This window comes from Rhipicephalus sanguineus, chromosome 3, assembly GCF_013339695.2.
Source record: "Rhipicephalus sanguineus isolate Rsan-2018 chromosome 3, BIME_Rsan_1.4, whole genome shotgun sequence".
Lineage (NCBI taxonomy): Eukaryota > Metazoa > Arthropoda > Arachnida > Ixodida > Ixodidae > Rhipicephalus > Rhipicephalus sanguineus.
In genome coordinates, this window is record NC_051178.1 from 95453383 (window position 1) to 95477846 (window position 24464).

A 24464-nucleotide genomic window follows, 5' to 3' on the forward strand; every position below is an offset into this window, starting at 1 on the left:
CACTCTCGGACTCTTGCGCGCGTCTTGTACGAAGACCCTGTAGCGGCCTCCTTTGGGTGGCGAACAAAACCGCAGAGCACGCGAACTCAAGAGAACGAAATAAAGACCGCGCTTGGCAGTGTCACGTGAAGGCACGGCCTGCGTTTCCTGCTGGCGTCGATTCTGGTCAATAAAATAAAGCTCTATTTAGGTCTCGTTGGTACGTATTCCTGAGGCTAAAATAACAGCGCGAACGCACTTCTTTGCCCTTCTTACTTCATTTCTTCTTAGTCCCTGCACCCACCTGAATATGATCTCATCTCTTCGTGTATCTACACTCTTAGCAAACGGCCGCTTAAAACAACGCATATAGGGCGGAAGGTAGGTCAAATTTTCGACGCTTATAAATGGCTCTCTAAGCGGCCTACTTATACGGCTCTTTCATGCGGCCCTTCTTTATACGGCCTCTGGCTAAGCGGCTCTTTCTTATGCGGCCTAAGTTTACGCGGCTCTTCCATATGCGAGGCCATATCGTTGCCAGAAGGCCGTTTAAAAGTGACCGCTTAAAGTAACGCATACCGTCGATTTGGTTAAGAGGTATTTCAGGTCAAATCTGTGCGGCTTATATACGGCTGAATGTGCGGTCGAAATATATGCGGTACTTTTCGCAAATTTTTAGGAAAAAAAAGAAATTCTTCTGCATTGTAGTTGATCGTGCAGTGTTCCTCTTTTTTTTTCTTTTGTTCTTTTCAGCCTTCCAACTTATGAATATGCATATACACATCACAAGAACACTGCACAGAGAGTCACAAACCATGTATCAACACACACTCCACCACGGGGATTTGAACCCAGGCCAACCGCGTGACAAGCAGACAGTGTAACCACTACGCCACCGCAGCACACGATCTGGGTGGACTTCCGCCGCTTTATATATGCACTTCACGTTATCTTGGACTATTTTACGATCGGCTACAACGCTATAATTTTCCATATATGAGAGGCATCATTCGCGTATGATGCGCGCGTATACGTGTGCACGACCTTAAGAGAACCCTCGCGGGCAGTCACAGTCAGTTTGTGTGTGGAATTATGTTTCTCGTCCGACGGCTTGCGCATCCCGCACGGAGACAGAGGTGAAGAATGAACGATGCGTTTCCGAGTGCATTTCCATTTGCCCGCATCATACAACAGCCAAACGTGCCCTGATGTGCAACCAGCCATCAAAGAAAAGTTTTCTGTGATGTTTGACGCAGTACAGGCGGTGGAAGTCAGCTGATCTCATCTCCACTCGGCGAAGTACAGCCTCCCACGTCCTTCGCGAGCATCGCGTTGATGTCGGTTCGTTGATAGGATAGTATTATGTAGAGGTTCATCTCAGAGAATCGGATTAAAACACTTAATCGCTTATTTGCGCAACAGATGGGTTTGGTGTAGTGCAGCGCGCACGAGGCGACGGATTAGCTTTCAGAACGGGCTCGCTCATTTCTCTCCCGAGTATAGCATAGACGATGAAGAAACGTTGTTGTTGAGTCGAAAGAACAACGAGCCTTCGCAGAAAAAGAATGCAGTCTTCCGAGCTCGACGCTGACGGCGCCGACGAGCGATGCCGTGGAATTGTCATGCTGGGGAGGACGGTGGGTCTGAGGTTGGTCGTTCTCGTGGTTCGTTCGTTGTTGACAGTTGGAAGTGATGCTCCCCTTGGCTTCCACAAACGATGAAACGTATAGTGCATGACTGGCGTGGAAAGAGCACGCATGAAATCGCTTGCATCACCCGTTAGAACACATGTTTCCTGCCAAGCGTCGCACCAAAAGAAGCAAGCAATGCTTGAAATCGAATGAAGTCGCAATATGATCCAGCTTTCAAGGATAAAACCATGCTGAAAATAACGAGGACCCGTGGTCTTAGACGTTTTTACTGTTCAAGGGCTGGCTCCGAATCCTACTTCGTTCTCATCCTCGTTTCCTGTCCCTACCCCAAGACTATGCCCCACTATTCTATTTTCAACATCCTCCGAGGGGGAGGGCACGAACGTTATACAAGTCACTCCGCTGCTTCCAATGTATACAACTTTTGTATCGGGTGCTTCACCACGTGGTGGCAGTATTGCTTCGACTTCGTTTTCGGGACCCTCCACTTCTCTTCTCGAGGCAGAAGCAGCGCTTTCTCTTCCTTGTCTACGCTCTCCTCCCTTTGCTCAGTCACAACCTCCTCCAGTTCCTCTAAGCAGTCCACTTTCTCCAAGTCCTCATGTTCAGGCGGTGCGTCCAACGACGAGGATACCACAGGAAGCACCGCGGGACTATTAGCTCCGCCGACCAGCAGATTGAAGCAGTCGTCGTTGCGGGTGGGCAAGCTATCGTCAGGGATACGAGGCTCCGGCATCATGGAAGGCTCTTGGTAACATCCAGCATGTCTGCTCAGACAATGCTCTAACATATCGAGTTCTTGTGTTTTCTTTGGCATCCAGTTGTCAATACTAATCGTGCCGAGGCGCCACCTAGCCGATTCGTCGCACTCCACACCAGCTGACATGAGGAGGGCACAAGTCGTTGCAGCCTCGTGAGGTGAGCTTGTTCCCTGTACGGTCCACCCAAAAGACGTTTCGACCACAGTGAGTCCCTCGCTGAGGCGATCGATGCTTCCGGTGGCAAACTTCCAGTAAGCGTCTGAGCCAATCAATATGCTGATGTCATCTGGGTGCCAAGTCTCTGGATCGAACAGATCCGCAGCATCGTGTTTCCTGGCGCACAACAGCTCGAGCACTTCAGTGTCCAGCGGTGGACTTGTCGCGGAGCATACTTCAGGTACCTCTAGTGCTTCCAACGTAACGGTGCTGTTGTTGAATCGTCCACGCAGCGTGACGGAAACGCGTTGACAGCGAAATTGATGCCGCAGCTTTGCATTTCCGAACGTCATCAATGATAGCTCTTCGATGCCAAGGGCTCTACACCGCAATCTCTTTGCAACATCGGTGCGGATAAACGAACGCTGGCTGCCGCTGTCCAGCATCACACGCACCAGGAGTCGTCGTGGTCCGCTCCCCGCCCAAACACGACCTGTCTGAAGCAGCACTGACTTGGCTCCCTTTTCACCAGTTGAGGCCGTGGTTACTGTCGGTGGAGTAGTGCCAGGCGTAACCAGCTGCTCAGTCGTTCTTGGAGAAGCGGTCATTGCGACAGCGCGTGACAATTCGCAGAGGACCGTTAGGTGTCGGCGTCGGCACTTGTTACACGTGAGATTCCGGGAAACTCGGCAAAATTGCGCGACATGATTGCGCGTTCCGCACCTGTAGCAGCAACGAGAGTTGCGCAACCTGGCTTTTTTCTCTTCGACAGACATGTCAGCTGTGCATTCTGCGAGGCTGTGAGCTCTGCTGTTGCACAGTACGCAAGACAGAGTGCGCTGCTGTAGGGCCTCCGTCGCAACCAGCGCAGATGCTGATGGAATGGCATGTGCAGATCTCGTCGGCGAATTCATGTCATCATTTACCATGGTCGAGTGGCAAGGATGCGACGACGGCGCTGCTTGCTTTCCTTCTTCGCGCACTTCGACCTGGATTTTCAAAAAAGAGAAAATGTCGGTCGCCTTGTGCGTTCTTGCTCCAGGGGTTGTGTGCTCAGCTGATGCGTCACCATCCTGGGTGCTCTCCTCTTTCTTCTTTTGTCGGTACAATATAGCCAAGTCTTCTGGCAAGCACCTCATCAGGACGCGATTAAGCACCACAGTGTACTGATCAGGTGGTACACCCAGGCCTTCGAGCGCACTTACGCGGAAACGCACGGCGTCATGCAACATCCGAAGCTTCTCCACTTCCTTGGAACTCCTTACCGGGGACAGTGCAAGAAGCTGGTCGATGTGCTCGTTCACTAGAAGTTCTTGTCGACCGAAGCGCTCTTTCAATGTCTTCACAGCAATGTCGTAGTTGTTGTCGGCCAGCCTGATGCCTTCGATCGCTCGCTTGGCTGCTCCCCTCAGGTATGTCAGTAAATACTTGAATTTCTCGATCGGTGGCAGTTCGATATTATTGTGAATGGTGGCGCTGTAGTGGTCCCAGAATTCTTGCCACTGACGTAAATCGCCGGCATACGTCGGGACTTGAAGCGTCGGAAGTGCGACCGACCGGTAACGTGGCGTACTGACTGGTCCTTGCGGTGCCTCAGCAGATGCGATGTTGCTCTGGGTGGCTGCTACACGGTCGCCATTGGGTCGACTCCTAGACGGTTCGCTGAGATGAGTCGACTGTTCTCGCTGAGACAAGAAGAACTGCGCGTCAGCTATCGCGTACAGAATCTTATCGTGGTAGTCAGTTGCACCCTCGACTTCGGCTTCAATAGCTTCATCTTCCGTGAGGTCGAGAACGTCCTTGTCTATCTGGCGGAGTTCAATTTCCTTAGCCTTCAAAACGGCGACTTGCCTGTTGACCTCGCGCGCCTCGGTGTCAGGGTCCTGCAGTAGCCCTGTCAGGAGCGTAATATTTCGTGAGACGCTGGCCCTGACAGTCCCACGCACCTTCTGAAGACGCTCGGCCGAAGTCATGGCAGTCCCGGAATTACCACTGCCGGGTTTCGGCACCAAATAATGAAAATAACGAGGACCCGTGGTCTTAGACGTTTTTACTGTTCAAGGGCTGGCTCCGAATCCTACTTCGTTCTCATCCTCGTTTACTGTCCCTACCCCAAGACTATGCCCCACTATTCTATTTTCAACACATGCTATTTCTTCAAAAGTCAGAAGTGGCCTGAAGGATTCAGAAAGATCATGTGAACAATTATACTGAATATTGCAAAGATTAACTTGAAACATTCTAATATTTAATAGGCGCTGTTAAATCTAAATAACAGCCATAAATTAAATATGCACTTGTTTTGCACCTTGAAGGTTCATGAACGTTAAGCTCTATAACATGCCTCAGTTGACCGCATATCAGCGCCGAAGAGCGATCTGGTGGAGGCCCTGTGTGGGGGAACATGGCGGGTTCAAGGTTGTTTCCACCCATTGTCGACGAGTGAAAGTGATTCTTTCCTTGGCTACGAGATGTGATCGGAGCGACAAGGGCCAGTATTACTTCACTCCACGTCATCCAGTCGAGTATGCTTTGAGCTTAACGACGCTTTAACGTATAAACTAGCAAATTGCAAGAAGTGGCTGAACTCGGGCAGTAACCTTGACTTCTAGGAATAAATGTTCACCTGTATTAAAAATGTGCAGTCAGTAGCATCCTGCATGATTCGGATCATGGGACACGACATGCAAACGTATAACACTAAATAGTAGATATAGAGGAACAATTTTATACTCAGTAGGTGTCGTAATTGCAAATAACAGCTGCAAATAAAAAGCACGCTTTCACACTAATAGCACACCTATAATGTTGAGCTTTACGTGTCCCAGTCAACCTCCCTCATGTTGAATACCGGGGGCGTAGCCAGAAATTTTTTTCGGGGTGGGGGGGGGGTCATCCATGCTTTATGTATGCTTGTGCATGCGTTTGCATGTCTGTGTGTATATATACGCAAGCAAAATAGAAAATTTTCGGGGGGGGGGGTGTTGAACGCCCCCCAACGCACCCCCCCCCCTTGGCTACGCCCCTGTTCCATACCATGTAGCTTTACGTGCACCTTTATTTAAATATAAGCTGTCATGCAACATCCTTAGCTTTGGCTGGTACAGCAGCCATTACAAACTGTGCTTGAGAATTCAAGATTTATTGCCAGTACCAACACTAGATATACACAATGACATTCTGTAGTAGTTCAAGCGCAAGTCTTGCAGCCTTTTTCAGAATTAGCAGCTCATATAGCGCTCACATAAGCATGCAGACATACACGTCTAAATGTGCAGCTATTATTCTTTTTTACGAAGAACTGCGCGAAATAAACTGGCACAAGGAGATGCACGGACAAGTGTCTTCCTTGTGCCAGTTTATTCGCGCAGTTCTTTGTAGTCATGAATTACCAACTTGCCCAGTGATCAATTCTTCGATATTATCCTTTACATGCAGCCCACTTCCATGGCAGTTACCACGGCACACCATCTGTCAGACATCGTGCCTCATGAAGCGTATTCGCATATAGTACTAGACTTGTCCTTCACTAAATGTTGAGACCTGGAATGTATTTGTTCTTTTTCTGGCATCATTTCAAAACATGACCTTTCACTTGCAGTATTGAGACATATCTTTGCAGTAAGTGAGGCATTGTGTCCAAATCCATCATTGTGCCAGCCTCGCACTCAATTATGTATGCATGGGTCCCTTATTTCCATTCTGTGCTCCAAGCCCTTTCCTTCACCCATTACTGTAGAACTGTGGCATTTAGGTGTTTCATCTGGCAACGCTAATTGTTGTTACATTTTTTGCCAATTCTTCGAGTACCCATGCCAGTATTTAGTGCATTAAGTGAATGAAGGAACATGTTATGTTGCTGCGCAGCTGCAAACTGAGCAGAACAATGAGATGCAGAGCCATGAGAGAAAATATAGAGAACATTGTCATGGTACAACGCATACACAATACAGTGAAAAGTTCTACAAGAGTAGGACAGCTTGTTTGCACAAAAAAAAATCACAGCCTATCCACGGAGTGAATGAAGATGAGTGGGCGAAGTTGCGGAGGTTCATCGGTAAACCGTGAATCTTCCGTGAATTCTGCCCAGTACATCATCACCGACGTGAGATAGGGCGCGTTTATGCTAAAGGTTCGATGAGAGTTATGACGACTTGCTGCTCACTTTAATTTTACATCTACACTGTGAATTTTCATTGTTTATTCACGCACAGGAGAAATCGCACACACGCACTACCTTGGAGGTCAAAATCCAGTGCCTATATATACGGGGTGGTCAGTGAACGGTTGTGCAGCGCGAGCGGTCGGTTTTTTCAATCAAGACGCTGCCGCGACGCTGCCTCGCGACGCTGCCTGCGTCGGCGCCGCTGCGCCGCGAGGCAAGATAGGGCGGGGGGACCGTAGGAGAGGAGAAAGAGGGGGAAGCGTAGGAGAGGAGAGGGCGATACATATCACGTACTGTCACAGCGCATTGTCTTTAGGGAGCCTTCATGTGTGCATGCCCCCTCTGTTTTTAAGACTGGTTATAGGAGAGGGAGAAGGGGAGAGGGAGAGGGGTAGATGACATGGGGAATGGTGAGGGGGAGTGGAGAGGAGGTGTGTGGAGAGGGTATGCGCATGCGCAGTAAGGGTGGTCACGCCGCACACCACCACCACCACCACCGGACAGATACTGCCGTTTACTGCCGGCTGCCGGGAGATACGCCGGACAACGGAGACGTGACAAGGTTAGACTAAGAGGAGCTACGACCCTAAAAAATGGCAGGCACAAACATGTCTAACAAGACAGAAACTTGGGCTAGTTGGTTGTCCTTCATGATGAACCAGCAGCGCAACCACACACGGACAGAGGAAAGGTACACGAAACACAGCACTCTGTTGTGTGCCTTCTTTCCTATGTCCGTGTGTGGTTGCACTGCCGGTTCATCATGAAGGACAAACATGATGTCTTCGGCAAAATCCCAAAGACCCACTAGACATTGATGTTCATTGATGTCCCCATTGTCTTTCTCACCTGCAGAGCAACCGCATCAATACATATACGATAGGTAGCATCGTAAGGGTTTTTCACCTATATGCTCTGTTGTTGGGGCATTGTGTGAACAAAATAATGAACGTAAAAATAAAATCACCCTAATATATATGTCATATTCCTTATTGCTCAATTCTCAACCTGCACGTGTTGCACTTCAGCACCTGTGCACATAATGGCCCCCTGAAGGATCTCGGCAGTAGTTTCTCTGAAATTGTTTTGAATGCTGTTATTGGATCAGATTAAGCTAAATGAATCTCATGAACGTATCCTTTTAAAACAAATAAGGGGGCAGTCCACTTGTTGTTTTCTAGCAAGCTGCCTTAGCAATTTGTCCTTGAACGTGTGCACTTTCCTTGCAGTTGTGTGCCAAACAGCAGTCAGTGGCCTATCGGTTATCAGTAAAACTTTTCTTTATGAACAGTCTACAAGTTCAGTAATGCAGCATTGTAATCAATGTATCATTCTGACATATAGTTTATGCATTCAAAACTCTTCAGTTGAAATTCCTGACCAGTTTCTCTATCAGTAATGACCACAATTGCTATATAACTCTCTGTACCATCATCTGCATACATGGATTGATGCATTCTGCAATGCTTTAATCATGCATCTTATCACTGGCCCTGTGATCTCACAAGTCACCTGTGTCCTTCTCTAGACAGTAACAGCTATAAATATTTTGCATAACTTAACCAGTTTTTTTTCCAAACAGCATGACTTACCTCTATTTGCACAGTCAGTAAGCCTGAACACACAGTGCACACTTTTGAAGTTTGACATATTTTATTTTCAATTACAAACAAAACTGTGCAACAATGTATACACCAATACAGCGTTTGTAAACTAATAAGTGAATCTTACACTTTTACAGAAACAAGGTAAAAAACAACTGCGAAAGAGGTGATCAAAATAATTGAACAGAACGATTGTTGTTTTTCTACGCTTTAGGGGTTTCAGGCCTTCTCATCTAACCAGAATTAATTGATAATGACCTAGCTTGAGTTAGCACGCCCATACGTAGAAAAAACTCTAGTTTCTTGCAGAGTGCAAGTCAATACATACATGGAAAATTCACCACATAAATGGCAGGAGCTATCTAAATGCCTTCAATTATAATAACTTTACTTAAACACAATAAGATAACACAGAATTGACTAGAGTAACAAAGAAGTATTGCAAGTAAGTGGGCCTTGATCAGCGTCATATACAAAGCCTTGGAAACAGACGAAGGGCTTGAGGTGTGCTTCCTGCCTGTTTCTGGCACTTAACTTGCAATATATGCGTAGAATACACAGTGAAAAAAAATCACAGCATATCCACGGAGTGAATGATGATGAGTGGGCGAAGCTGCGGAGGTTCATCGGTAAACCGTGAATCTTCCGTGAATTCTGCCCAGTACATCATCACCGACGTGAGATCGGGCGCGTTTATACTAAAGGTTCGATGAGTTATGACGACTTGCAGCTCACTTTAATTTTACATATACGCTGTGAATTTTCATTGTTTAGAAAACCATTGCTTTAGAAAACATCTGGCGTCTTTCGTTAAGCAGCTGGCGTCTTTTCGTTTTGCTTTTGAAACATCTGGCGTTCTTCCGTTTTGCTTTTACAAAACATCTGGCGTCTTTCGTTGGTTTATTTCATCAATCAACGGCGTTTTGAACAAAATTTTTATTGTTTAATCACACACAGGAGAAATCTCACCAGGCACTACCTTGGAGGTAAAGAATGGCTGCTAATGGGAATGAGAGACAGAAGAAGTCGGCTTTTAGCTACCGCTGCGAATTTTTTATTGTTCAACAACGCACAGGAAAAATCTCCCACCGGCACCACCTTGGAGGTCAAAGCGTAAGACTGGTTACGCACTACGACTACGACTACGAGGGACGAACGGGTGCCGCCTTAAGGAGCTTCGCCCCTAAAATTATGTTCTATATCATGAGCTGTGTAGTGCACGTAGGTACTATGATTTATCACAAATGTATGACTAAACTAGATACGCTCTATATCAGTAGGCCTGAAGTTTGAGGACGCAGCTATTCTGTAGGTAGTGGCTAATAAAATTTCAAAGCATGGGTATCAGCTGTGCATGAACGACAAGTGATATGCTAATATAATGCCCTAATAAATAGGAGTTTTCATAGTACATGCATCAGAAATATGATGACTGTGTATGGTATACTTCGAGGAAAACTACAAAATGAACAATGAATATGTATATATGAACACACACACATACAGTTATTATTGCACATGATGTCTGCCACAGATTCCAATGCTAGTGTACCTGCTACTCAGGTATCCTCAAAAGAAAGAGCATTAAAAAGTGTGTGAACATAAAACAAACTTAAATGTCTAAAGTTTATGAAAATTCAGCTAGCCAGCAGCCTTATCTACCCAGCCTAACAATGTAACAAAAAACACACAAACGAAATAAAACTGCACAAAAAAGAACATAAGTTAGGCGTTGTCCTTGAGCTTGTCGAGAATCTTCAGCAGTGTACTGCTTGCCCAGCAACGTGGAAAACTCTCTTCCTTGAGCAGCAAACTTTGAATTAGTCCCAACGTTTGGGCGAAAGCGGACGGGTAGGTAACATCCTTTATGTAATGTACGGTCAAACACAAGAAAAGTGCCCTTAAAGCGTGCAGTCATCTTTCAGGGTAACACGCTCATCCTCAGCACAAAAAATAAGCTTTGTTGCCGAGCTCCAAACAATCATGGGTCCTGGCAACCCATGGACATCTGCAAGATACTGAAAAAAAAGTAATAAAAACTAATATATGTTTTATATTCTGCACAGCACATCTTTATACAAAAAGCTAACAATTCAGAGGTAGTGGATGGATGAATGCCAGCAATAGAATATTGCAAGCTTTAAATGCAAAACCGTGCATAAATTGAGATTTTTATGGGCGTGGTTTATGCCACAGTAAATAAAGCAGTTTCAGCAACCCCGATATGCAGCTATAGGTGCCACTGCTTGAAATTTCGCTAATGAATTCAAAGCAGCCACAAGTACAATGTTAGATCTCACAAGTGCATAAGCAAGCGTTTCTTTGTGTTTCGCGCGCAATGTTCATATCATATATCTGTTCCATGAAAATTGGTAAAAACAGCAGCCAAATGAGTGTACTGAGACCATAAGTTATGGAAAGCAGAGCCTTGGCTTGCTTCAATAGTAGGCTGAAATGGAGGCCTGAAGCCACCTCTCAATGATGACATATCGCAGGTGGTGACAGATGGCATGTGTGTTGGGCATGTCCTTTTGCACTAAACTTTAGTGCTGTAGTGTCACGCTCACGGGGCAAACCTAGAAATACCTGGTTTCTGTTTCTGTTGGGAAATGAAAGTACCACAGGACAATCAAAGAGGCCCGAATGGATTGCCTACATTGACTTACATGATTGCTTATGTGTGTACGCCTTTGTGCATACAGATGTACTTGAACTATCTTAAACTATTTTAAACAAAGGAATTGACTGGGCCCTATTTAATGGCAGAAAAGGAACTCTGCTACAGACAAGGTGAACGTAGCGACAGAGTCCACATTGAAAAAACTAAGGGCCATGATGTCCACACTAGGATATATAGCAGTTCCTATTCATCATGTAAGGTGGCTACACATAGGCTAGTATCAATATTCTTTGCAGCACCAAGGAAACAAACTTCAATTCTACATGAATGTTCTAATACTGAAATTTGACATATAATCGTTCGTTGAGTGAATGATACAAATTACATTCAAAGTCAATGTCAGAGTACTTTAGCAGACTCAAAGGGCCCACTTTGTGTAAACAGATGCATGCAGTGAATGGTGCTGTTGTATATAGACTAATATCATAACTTTGCAGGTCCTTTTGGCTGTCAATGCACACGTCTGAGAGTGGTGCCACCACCTGCTTATTGAATATTGTCTTTCTTTCATTGAAATTAAAGCTCTTTTGCAGAAAAACATTCTTGTATTCAAAAGTATTTTGTGTTTGCATATAGCATAATTGGGCGTAAAATTACCCTGAATACCTCCTTTCAACGTGGCCTTGACAAACATGTATTTGTCGTCTGGTCAGACATAGAATGGCTTTTTTTTTCATATGCTGCGCCAAAAATTGCTGCATAATTTTGACAAAATTGTCGTGCGAAAGAAAATTCTTCAATGAAATGAGCTAGCTATAGACTTAATTGTAATTTATCAACTCTCCACCAGAAACAATTATCTAAGTTATATCTGTTGCAGTACCTAAACGCAGATATATAGTTACATTGTTTACGAACGTTTCACGATAGTAAAACGTTCGTAAACATGTTTTACGATAGTCATGCACGTACAATATTGATTCCGTTTTTGAGCAATATATAAAAGATAGATCCGCTTCAGGTGCACAATTGTAGATGCTGCTTGATATCGTTCTTGATTCGCGAACCACATAATAGTGAGCAACAGTGTTTCGCTTTCTGACAATTTGCGACCTTCATGCATTTCGAAGAAAAGGTCCAAGCAAGAGGCTCTTCCGATGCGCCTTTCAGAGATCTATAGACTCGTTAGGAGCGGTACTTTGTTTGTAACAGCACAACACAAGAGTGGGAGCATCGAAATAAACTCAACCAGCCGTGCATGGTTCACGGGGCAGTGCCCGCAGTAGGAGCACCAGGCAACTTGATGTGGCACGCCTGGTTCCCCTGGCTGGCGGCTGTACGCGAGCAATCTAATGCACTCACACTCACATCGCACTCACACGTGCCATCATGACTGCACGCTACTCTCTGAATGCCTTTGGCGTCGGTCGAGGTGTACATCCCACGCAGCAGGGCCTGATTGGCACTGCCGAAACGTTGTAGCACGCATAGGCGATCGCGGGAGCGAATTCTCAACGAAAACAGAGAGACCACGCAAGGAGCGGGCGCAAAAGAGACAGACACCGTTCGACGCGCTTGGGAGAGAGAACTGTAGGGGGAATAGTCAGCAGCGTGAGCAGGGAGAGAACGCGATCAAAGGTGAAAACTTCCTTCGCACGTTGAGTTTGTAGACGATCGGCCAAGGTCAGGGAGGCGCTGGCTGTATCAGCTGTATCTCGAGTTCACCGGCCGCATTCGGCGCCAACATAGGAAACACTACACGACGTCAACGTGGGGTTCGAGCCTTGAGCACGCTCGCTCGGCGCTGTTGGTATAAGTTTCCCTCTCGCTTCTCGCCGCGGCGCCGATCTCAATTTCCCGCATAAAACAACGGGCCCTGTATAAGCGTTGCGTCCGCTCGAGAGATTTTCGCGTCAGTGAACACCGGGCTCCATATAAGCGTTGCGTCCGCTCGCGGCCGCATATAGCGGGTGCAGCCCGTCACCGCAGAATTTATCACGCTTAATGGCGATTGAAGGGCCGCTTATATGGAGTACCTTGTGGTGGAATAAAAATGGGCTGTTTATGTGCCGGACGTTATACGGGACTTTAATAAGAGTGTAATACACTATCATCCTGGTTACACGTTTTGATTTAGAGCTGTTGTTGGTGCATACGTGGTAAGTTTGCCTTGGCCTTATGTATGAAAGAACAGGGCAGTTGTTAGTCAACGCTTGTGTCGTACGTTTATTTTCTTCGTGGGTGTGCTGCGCGTTTGCGCTGTAATTTTATCCTCCGTATTCTTGTCTGGTGTAAGATGTGTACTGTGATTAAGGATGTGATTAAGGATGCCGGCCGCTTGCTTTAACCTTCGTGAGAATAGCGTTCACATCTGAACCATTTACTGGCTCCTGCTCGAACGAGGGAGTTGCCCTCAACCCCAACGAGTCAGCCCCCGAAGCGGTGCGCTCGTTAACTGACCGCACCGCTCACTTTACGGGTGACGGCTCGACAGACGACTTGGACGGGACACACAAAGATTCTCCAAGCACGTACAACGAGGTCATCAAATAATATTGCATGGTCAGAAGAGAGTTTCCGCCTCCTCACCCCAACCTCAATAGAGCTCGGGCGGTCTCGTCACGATTATTGCAGACGAACTCGTATCAGTCACTCGCATACCTTCACGAAATATACCCGCATAAGTACCCTGGCGCTTCCTGCACCGCATGCGGTCAGGATATCGCTAATCTAGCTCACATGCTCTTGGAGTGCGGGTCGTTAGGCCCGACCTACAGCAAGCCCATATTGGAAGCCATGCTGCACAGCCTGAAGTGCCAAGACCAAATCCTGGCCGTCCAATACGCCCGCAACAGGGCCCGCAGGCTCGGCCTGTCGGTCCCCACGCGGGAATTGCCGGGTGAGCGCGGGGGACACTCTCCCCCACGTCTGTGGCGGACCTCAATAAAGTAGCTCTCTCTCTCTCAACTGTGATTCTGGTTCAGCCGTCTCATTTCTTCCCTCCTGTGGCATAAGCTTACAAGTACAAAGTCATTCCCACTAGCTCGCGCCGCCACGAGCCACGGGACGCTCTCCTTTTTCCCTGGTGTGTGATTCAACAACCACAAAATTGAAAACTAGCGTCGGCCGCCAGCAGTACGACGCAAACACAGCACGGGCAACAATGCAGCATGGTACGGGTCTCGCATAATTTTAATTGCACCACGTTTGACCTCCCGTGCGTTTGTATTCTGCCGTTACTATCGAGAAGAGCGAATGACGCAAATCTCTAAGGCAGCACGCTGTGTAGCGAGGAGTCGCCGCTTCGAATCCCGGGTCGCACGCTTCGAAATTTTTTTCATCTCAATAATTTTATTTGTGGCTTTTATTCATATATACATATACGAGATATGACAGCGACGGCAAACATTCGCCGAGCCTATTCATATAATTGCTATCGCAACATAACATCATACTAGCGAGCGATAGGAAAGCCAGTGCACCGCTTGCAGAACTAAAATTTGCCGTGGTAGATCAGCAGTTGAAGTGTTGCGCTGACAATCTCGAGGACGTCGGTTCGACTACAGGCTACGGCAGCGGTAATTAAATAGGAGCGAAATGCAAGAACACCTGTATACTTAGATTTAGGTTCATACTGAAGCACTCCAGGCATTTAAATTAAATCCGAGTCCCCAACTACGGCACTGTCAAAATCATATCGTAAAACAAGTATCATTATAATATGCAGAAGACAATAGAGAAACACTTTTTGCCCCTTTCAAAACGTGCACGCCTTCTGAGAAAGGAGAGAGAGTGTTGTGTCAGTGCGCGTACATGAGTGCGTGTGTGTGTGTGTTCGTGCGTGTGCAGTGCGGCGCGAACGAAAGTGCGCGCGTGTGTGACTGGACTGACTTCATCGTTGTCGCGATTACTGCCGGTATAAATGCAGTCATTTTATGTTCACTCGGCTCTTTCTTTGTGCCTGTTCCTGTTAATAAATCATTGTTCCTGTGCAAGCCTTGGTGTTGCGCCATGTCCGCTGAGGTCATAACAAAGAGAGAGAGAGAGAGAGAGAAGCTAGGAAGGACAGGGAGGTTAACTTGACGCACATCCGGTTTGCTACACTGCACTGGGGTAAGGGGTAAGGGGGCGAAAAGAGAGACAGATGAAGAGAAGAGGGATAGGTAGAATCGCGAGCGCTGTTAAAAACGAGCGCGCAATTGAGCATGCGTCGCCGACTGAAAACGAGCGCATATTTGAGTGCGCTTCGCCGATTGAAAACGATGGCGCGAAATCCCGGCGCCGGCGGTTGCGCGTGACAGAGCGCGTGCAACTAAAAAAACAAGTACCAAAGACGCCGCGCCCGTGGCTGTGCGCCTCCTTTCCCAATCGAAACAGCCGCAGACAACCAGCAGTCTCGGATCAATTGTCCGGCAAAGTCTGGAACAATCACGAAAGAAAACACGATGCGACGCCGAGTGAGGCCACCGCGAGTGGAACCGACGAGAAGAATATCGCTGTTTGCTTAGCTTTGGCTGTGCCGCACGCCAAAGAACACACCCGACGCTTCTGGAACCCGGAAGCGAGGACATAATCGTGAACCGACGACGGAAGAGGAGTAGGAGTCGGTCCGGAGATGGTGAAGAAGTTATGTGGAGTGTGGTTCCGTCGGCCAAAGAAGAGGTGTATATGATGTTGTGTGGTCAGTCGATCGTCGATCTGGAAGAATCGGATGATGACGCCGTGGGAGCAGTGAAAAGTTACGTGAGTATTTCCTGGAAGAGAAACATTCGGGACCGACGACGCAAGGGAACAGCGACGATCAGCGCTGGAGTTTGTGTGAATGTTTCCTGGAAAAGAAGCATTCAAGTTACGCTTCAAGAACTGTAGTCTGGATACGTTTGGTGAATATTCAGGACGTTAAGCGTTCTTGAATAGATTGTAATGCATGAGATTGCATTTGTAGGGCGCGATGTGTTTGTTTTGCTCCAGTTCTTTTGAGCACCATTGAAGTTATATGGTGAGTTGTAATTGATACCAGGCTAGTGTGCATGTTTGTGTGATACTGGTACTGCCTTAACTGAGAACATATTTTGTTGGTGCTCTCAACTGTTGGCTCTGACTTGGTCTTTGTTCCACAAACGGCGTCCGATGGCACAACAAAAAGACCTATTCTAAATTCTCCGTGCTTTCGTGGTACGTTACGGGGGGCCGATACGTCCGCCCTTGAAATTTGCCCGGCGAGTGCCTCCCTATTAACGGGAGACGTGACAAGCACATTTGGGGGAATATATCCAGCTGAAATCCAAATCTGAGCGGTCACTCCGATTTGTTGATTTCAGCTACATAAATAGCGCTTCAGTTTCCTTCTGCGCTCTCGAAGCACATTTGCATGGTTCTAGAATCTTGTCTACAGAAAATGGTCTGGAATCCAGTTGGTCTAAAAGAATCCGGAGCGGGCATCACTGGGCGTCATAGTGAGCGCAGCTTCACAGGACGTGCTCGATTGGTTATTCGTTTACGCAGTAGTCGCATGTGGGCGTGTCCGCCCTACCAATGCGAAACGAATACGCCTTTGTGAATGCAACGCTCAACCAAAAGCGACATAACAGCGTCGCATTAGAGCGGAAAATTCGCGATGGTAGCTGTAGCTTGAGCGAAGGGCCAAGCTTAGACAACTTGCACCTTTGGGCGTTGGTAGATGATCAAAACGTGCGTGCAAGATTTGAAGATGGAAAATAAAGTGTTCTTGCCGCATCAGTTTTTGATAGTGCGATCAGAACCACCCTGCTTCCCTCATGCGCTGAGCGGGCTGCATCGTCGGTTAAATGATTCCTAGTGATACTGGTATGTCCAGGTAGCCACTTATATATAATATCATGTCCTCTTGCTCAAGCTTGATGGTGGCAGTTTTTATTGCGATAGCAATTATATGAACAGTCTCGGCTAAATTTTGCCGTCGCCGTCGCTGTCGCCGCCGTCATGCACCGTATATATATATATATATATATATATATATATATATATATATATATATATATAAGCCCCAAAGAAAAATGATGCAGAAAAATGCTTCCGAAGCGCGGAATCGAATCAGGGACCTCTTGCTCCGCAGCGAGTGATGCTAACCACTACGCCACGAAACGCAGATCCTCTGCGTAGCTAACGGCGAGTGTTATATACACACCCTTTGCCGCTGGACGGACTCAGAGACGCTAGGCGCTTATAAGCGTATCTTCATTACCAGCGAGATGGCACTAGGAGTGCGACGGGCGGATTTAAAAGTCGTCGGCTCGCTCGCTCGCTTCTTCGTCTTATATTTACGCAGGCAGACCCTTGCGCTTCCGCTGTCTGCTCGCGCGGTTTTCTCGTGGTGAGGGGAAGAGGGATGTTTCACGCTTTCACCGTGATGTCCGCGCTCATGTTACGGAGCGTACGAAAGTCACTCGAGCTCAAGGGACGCCGATAAACGAACAAAGAGAAGATGAGCGCGAACTATCAAGTGTCACAGCTCGGCACTTGAAGCACTCTAGTTTCCTTCGCTGCTTTGGCCGCCTTTGCAACAGGAGCGCTGTTCAAACTGAGAGTATCCATCGGCGAGCATCACTTCGTACAGCATTAGTTTCTTTCTATCGCATTCATTGCTTCGCCCTTGCGGCGAAGCTGTGACTTTTTTTTATTTCACGCACCAATTGTTCATGAAGCCTCTTACGCACGGCAAACTGCAAACTCTGAAGTGCTGCCTTTGAATTGCAGAATATTACCCATTTTCATGGACACTCTTGAAAGACGTATTGTAAAGCGGCTCTCATAGCAACAAGTTCTGCTGTCGTAGTCGCCATTATATGCGACAAATAAATTTCATTGTCATTGCTGCAGTCCGAACTACAGCTGCACCTGATAAGCTGTTGGGAGAGACCTACCCATCAGTACAGATCTGAATTTGGTCCGAGTATGTCCTACGTGAAATAGTAGTGTCGCTTACCGTAATACTATTCTGGAGTGGTCGTTCTTCTTTCTTATACCTGGAATTTCAGATTTCAAGGCGTACCAGTGGCTGGTAGAGGTACCACAAGGGACATGCAATCCTCGTAGCTGGCGTATATCCTGATGAAGTGCTGTTTATGTGCTTAACTATGATGTCTGAAAATGTAGCATCAGGTCTTTCGGAGGGTATAAGGGCCAAGTGGTGGTCAGAGACAGGGGAGGTATGTCGAATTTGCGCTCTGAGGCAATCGACAAGGGTATACGTCGTGAATGGATGATCCTTGGCCAGCACAAGTGTATCACAGGTGGAAGTGCATCGATACAGTCTTAGACAAATACGAAGCGCCTGACCCTGCAAACACTCCAATGCAGGAATATTTGTTCTTCAAGCATTTCGACTACACTGGCAAGCTGTAGCGCAATAGTCCCAGAAATAGGGCCCTGTACAACTGCGCCATGGAGCCCAGAGAGGCTCCTCATGGTTTCCCACACATGATCTGCAATACATGCAAAAGCGATAACAGTGCCCTGTAGTCGAACCGACGTCCTCGATGTTATCAGCATAACACCTCAACTACTGGTCTACCACGGCAGATTTTTGTTCTGCAAGCGATGCACTGGCTTTTCTATTGCTCGATAGTATAACGATTTATTGCGATAGCAATTATATGAAAGGCTCGGCGGATTTTCGCCCTCGCCGTAATACGCCATACATGTGTTCAATATATGTATATGTAAGTGAAAGCCATAAATAAAATTGTTCGGAAGAAAAAAAATCTGAAGCCCGTGACACGAACCGGCGACCCCCCCGCTCTGCAGCGCGCTGCCTTACACAATTACACGTTCTCCATAGTAGTAAAGGCAGAATGCAAACGCACGCGGCGTTGGGTGAAACGCACGGGAATTCACACGTGGCGAAATTAAACTTATGTGAGACGCGGGTCATGCTGCATCGTTGCCCGCGCTACGTTTGCGCCGTATCGCTGGCGACCCACGCTAGTTTTCAATATTGGGTTGTTGCACCACGCCATTCGTGGCCAGTCGGCCAAAGAAAAAAAAAAGTGTCCCATGGCTCGTGGTGGCGCGAGCTAGTGGGATGCTTTGGTTTTTTACGCTTATGCCACAGGAGGCAAGAAACGAGACGGCTCAACCATAATCACAGTATAAATCTTGCACTCTTTCAACAGTTAGAGGTAGGATTATGCTGCAATATTGTCAGTTAGAAGTAATTGTCAGTGAGAAGTAGGACTATTCCTCAGTAGGTAGATTCTCAGATTCATTTATATATTGTATGCATGATTCTCAACACATGACGGCAATTCAGATATAATTAATCAACTTTCATGAATTGAGGACCTATGTGGAAACCATCGACTCTATAGACTCATTACTCACGCCCTCTTACTGGAGGTCTGGTCATGCCTGCTTTTTAAGGCCGCAGCTTGAATATAGGTCGTGCAATTACTATATTTAAGAGGATTACCGATATATGCTTGCTTCGTTGCACATAGTTCAGTTCTGAATGTGCATAATAAGTATTTAGTGAACACAACCACGCCCTTACCCTGCTGCAATGAAACAAGTCATTTTGGAATGGCTGCTCACAAAGGCAAACACGTAAATAAGGTGCTCGTCATCGAATATGTAAACAAGCCTCGTGGGAAAAGCTATTAGGGCCGGCAGGTAGCTCCTGTTGGTCGACTAATCACTGTAGTTCGATTCATGATAAGAGAAGGCAGACGTCCAACAAGGATACAAATGATGCGATCAAGACAACACAAGATGCGTCCCTATATATGTTTTTAATCTCTTTCCTTATGTCCGTATTTTCACGCCTACCGTCTTTTATCATGAGCCTTACGCATTGCATGTGTGTTCCAGCCTCCAGGTCCACTTTTTTCAATAGAACTTTTGACTGTTTCCTGCGTTGTGGTTTGTGAAACTGTTGACAGAAAGACACGTCACCTGGAGTTATAAAGAAATATTGGGAGTCTCTAAGTTGGAAAAACGAATGAATCGCAAACTAATTTACGCACAATCTGTTCAGAATTGTGTGAACCAAATTCATGTCGCTTCTTCACACTACCTTCGCTTTTTTACCAGCCGACTTGAGCACACCGATGACTCCAGGTATTCCTTTTGTCGTGTCAGCCTTGCATGCTTCTACATCTATAGGTACGTGTTGGCGTACACATCAATGTCCAGTGAAACGCTATGTATTGCCCGTGCAGCGAGCATCCACCTCCGAGTGAGCCTTTGTTGGTCTCTCGCCGATCGGAGTAGCAGGCGCCACTTGCAGCTGTGGAAATTCGACCGTACTGAATTACACGGGTAGAAGAAAGAACGCGGTGGCATGCTTCGTTCTGCGCTGCGGTGCGCTGAAGAAACAAATGGGTGTCGGCAGTTTTTTCGAGCAAATTTTGAAATGAAAGACAACTAGAAGTGGGTAGGCAACATAATGGTTGACGCCCCCTTTAATTTCTTTTCTCTGGCCAGCGCCGATTTTCTCCATTTCAAAAACAGCTGCTACAGACAACATTCTTTCCGCGTTCGAAGCACGGACCTGATTCGAGCAGCCTCTTCTTCTATATTTGTTTGTTTGCGTTTGCGGAGAAACAGAAAAAATAACGTAGTAACGAACGACCGTGTGTTGGCTTTCAAAAAGGAACAATTTATCGATCGCTCGAAAAATGTACTACGGCGAAGACAAACGCTCACGAAGAAAAAGGGCTCCAGCAGACTGAATACGAAGAAAACCTCAAGCGGATGCTTAAAAGAGAAAGGCTGCAATGGACAGGAACGAGTTAAAAGTAGGCCAACATTCCTGCATACACATAATATATGGACTCTTTGCTATTTGTTTCTTTTTGGCCTCTTTACATTTCTTTTCTAGCTCTCGAAATGACAACACTACCGAAAGCGAGAGCATAGCAGATCAGACTAAACAAGTTCGCAGAATAAAGACCCGCCCCCCGAAAATGAGAGCTAGGATGGACGAACGATAGAAATTCGCATAGACCAACACACTAAAATAGTGCAGGCCGAAAGGACGTGCTGCTACAAGGGGCTGGTAGCAGGGAAGAGAAGGCGCATAGCGAATCGAATCTGGCACAAACGGTAACGCCTTTCTTGGGTGCCTTCTTGTGCGGCCCCACGAGGGTGAACTCGGTTTTGCTGCAGCCTCACTTCTTTGAGATGGGGCTTCACGAAAGCAAGAAAAATTTGGCACTAAGATGCGGATCCTAGTTTCTTTTTTTAAAAAGCTAAGCGAAAGAGCTTGCGGCATAAATAAACCAAGAATTCAGATTTGATAAATAGAGAAATGCAAAACAGGCACACCTGAACAAACAGGGAGCCTGGAAAGCGAAAATGATAGATGTAGAAACAGCCTGCCGGTATAGCACTAGTATACCTGCAAACATCTACAAAGTCAAAGCCCGAGCACAAACGAGTAGTATTTTTAGAATAAAAGGAAGATGAGGCGTAGGAACTGCGTTCATTATTAGTTTCACTGAACGCTTTCTTGCTTTGGCATTACTCTGGCTCAACTTGACGTATTTGTCATCATTCACTTCCTCTTTGTTTTTTTTTGTTTTGCGACATCTTTCGATTATTTTAGCCGTTGCTCGCACTCAATATAGCTGTACCTAGAGTGTATCTTGTTTTTTCGTTTCCTCGATATGCAGGTTCCGCAAACGCGCCGGGAAGACAAACAAGCTGCGCGTGAAATCCAAGTGTCCTACATTTCAAAAGCGCTCATCCGGGCAGAATAAAAAAGCGATAAGAAGAGCCGCGTACCATATAACACACACGGGCGCCCATAATACAAATACACATACAATTTAGAGTGCCATGCAGTGCAGAAACCAGACGGCAGGTTCGCATTCGCTCCGTCCCATCGCCTGCCGTATATATTGGGCGCCTTGCGCATGGGCGCATGCGCCCAACAATGCATCATTGAAGGCAACCCTCGAACGAGGTTTTCGCCTTTGCCTTTTTGATTCTGATTTATCTTTTCGTGTCTTACCTGTCTGCGGCGTTTTGTTTCCTTTTTTTGCCGCAGACAACTTTTTCCTCCTTCGGCACGTCGGGAGCGCTCTTTCCCAGGTATAAAATACTACGGCAAGCAATGTTGTTGTTTTTCAGAAAAATATGCCGCCGTCAACAGCCAACAGCACGAAATGTGAAGGACAGAAGCGTGTGCTTTCTACAAAAAAATGCTATACATCGGAAAGATGATATTTTTGATTTTCTTGTGGTCGCACGCCAGGGCACATTCTTCGGCTCATTTCTCGTCTGCAAACCAAATGTGCTTTCATCGTATCTATCTATCTATCTATCTATCTATCTATCTATCTATCTATCTATCTATCTATCTATCTATCTATCTATCTATCTATCTATCTATCTATCTATCTATCTATCTATCTATCTATCTATCTATCTATCTATCTATCTATCTATCTATCTATCTCGCGGTCTGTCTAGCCGCCGACGTCTTCGTGCTCTCGCAGTCGTTTCATTATTATTTTTTATTTCTACAATATTTTCATGCATGTCATGTGCGCCATGATTTTTATTAAATGTTTTGTGTGCTCTCGCAGCGGTTTCAATAAATTGTCGTTTGCCAAATTCGGAATTATATGACGTTTGTGTATGACAAACAAAAATGAAAGGTCATATTCAATGAGTTCATATTCATTGAGTATTAAACATTTATGACCAGGTAATCACACTAAACGAATAAGACGCAACTGTCTAGGAATTAGCGAATACAATGTCTTTGGTAGTTGATAAACTAGGTGCACTTGAGGAAGAACCGACAGAGAGGTAGTATGTTAGAATAACTAGTTCCGACAGAGACTGAGGCAATTTACGTAATGCTAGGACTATAGCCAGCAATTCAGTCTCGTAAATAGGCGTAAAGTCATGTAACCCAATAGAGAAAGCCCAATCCAGAGAGAACGACGCGATTCCCACAGCTGCGTTCTCTTCGCAGACAGAAGCATCAGTCGCTATCAGAATGTTTGTTTCTAGATTGGGGAAATGATCTTCCGAAAAGCCATTTATATATCGACATGGCATGCAAACAGTGCAGATGGCACTGTTTAGCATTCTTGGTATATATATTGTCAAATTCAATCTTAATTGTTTCTACGGTGCTGAGTATATGTACTTCAGGGAGGCTAAGTTAAAATGGGTCAAAAAGTCTCTGCGTAAACATGACTTGGGGGCAACGTAATCTAGACCATTGGTGGTTAAAAAGTAAGGCCGACCGATTAATGAAAACATACTGGGACGTCGTCTGTGGTGACGCATAGATTTTTCGGAATGTTCGAACTGTTAGAATATGAAACCTTTTGATAAGAGAAGGCAGGCGTGATATTTCATATAGAATATTGTTTGCGAAATATTTAGGGAGCCCAAGACATAAGCGTAATGGTTCACATTCTAAGAGACCCAGTGGTCGAACCTTGTAAGCCGGAGCGTCAGAAAACAAAACACAGCCGAATTCTATTATCGGTCGAATCTACATACAATAAATCATAACAAGCACGTCTCTGTGCAAACCGACGCGCATGTTGCTGAGCCTACGTAGCATACCTACTGCGCGTGCTCCCTTAACATCCTTCTGTTCTATACGGGACTGCAGTTAAGTTTTTCGGTGTAGGCTACCCCTAAATACCTAACGGACTCAACCTGGGGTTAATGTCTTGTCGGTTAAGTAATGACTGACTGGTTTGCACAACATTGACTCCGACAGTGTGTGGGAATCGCAGAATTTTTTTTTCTAAATATCTGAAGAGTCGCGATCGCAAAGCCAGTGGTGGTGCACGAAAGGCACCTTTTTTATAAATGTATATGTTAAAAGGTAGTTGCGCATCTCAATGTCACCAGCTAAGGTCCTGCTGCAACGTACAATGGAAAGATGAATACTTTGAATGTATTGTTACCGCTTCTTAAGCCTAGAATATCTCCTCTAGCGATTACCTCATACCTGCCAATTGCCCTGACACGTTGGCGATAGGTCGAAAGACCCTCGCAAGGCTTGAGTGCCACGTCGAACATTGCAAAATCTACCCAAATGCCATGTCTGGCTCTCCATCACACCGATATTCGATTGACATGGTGATCAATCTCGTTAATTACGTCCAACAAAAAATACATGTGGACAATTATCTTCCTCCATGATACTTTGGGTAAAAGTCGCTTACGGCTGCACGAGTCCTCCTGCAGGTCTTGAAGGCAACAAAATTCAGCGACCACCTGCGACCACGCTGCACTATGCTTGTGTGTGTGTTTGCGTGCGTAGTGAAACGCCTACGCTGATGGTTTTTTATTTTGTCTGTCACTCTCTCTCTCTGTTTTTCTCTATTATTTACCCCATAAATTCCCTCGCCATGTTTAGGCCGGCAAATTGCACATAGTATAATTAAGCTCCCTATGTTTTCTTCATTTCCTCGCTCTCTCTTTCCATCTGATGCTACAATTCTGGTTAACGTCGCTGCCTTTCTCTCGTTTTATTATTTCTCTCTCTCTCGCTCTCTCTGGTGTTCTTCA

At 46.1% G+C, this 24464-nt stretch overlaps 1 protein-coding gene across 1 annotated transcript; it reads right to left on the reverse strand.

Moving 5' to 3' along the window:
* Positions 1 to 2025: 2025 nt before the first annotated feature.
* Positions 2026 to 4521, reverse strand: LOC119385685 (uncharacterized). The gene has a single exon (XM_037653081.1). It carries the CDS (start codon positions 4519 to 4521, stop codon positions 2026 to 2028), a length of 2496 nt encoding a protein of 831 aa, XP_037509009.1.
* Positions 4522 to 24464: the final 19943 nt, after the last annotated feature.

Coding starts and splice junctions, on each gene's coding strand:
- LOC119385685 (XM_037653081.1), bottom strand. CDS start 4,521: ATGACTTCGGCCGAGCGTCTTCAGAAGGTGCGTGGGACTGTCAGGGCC.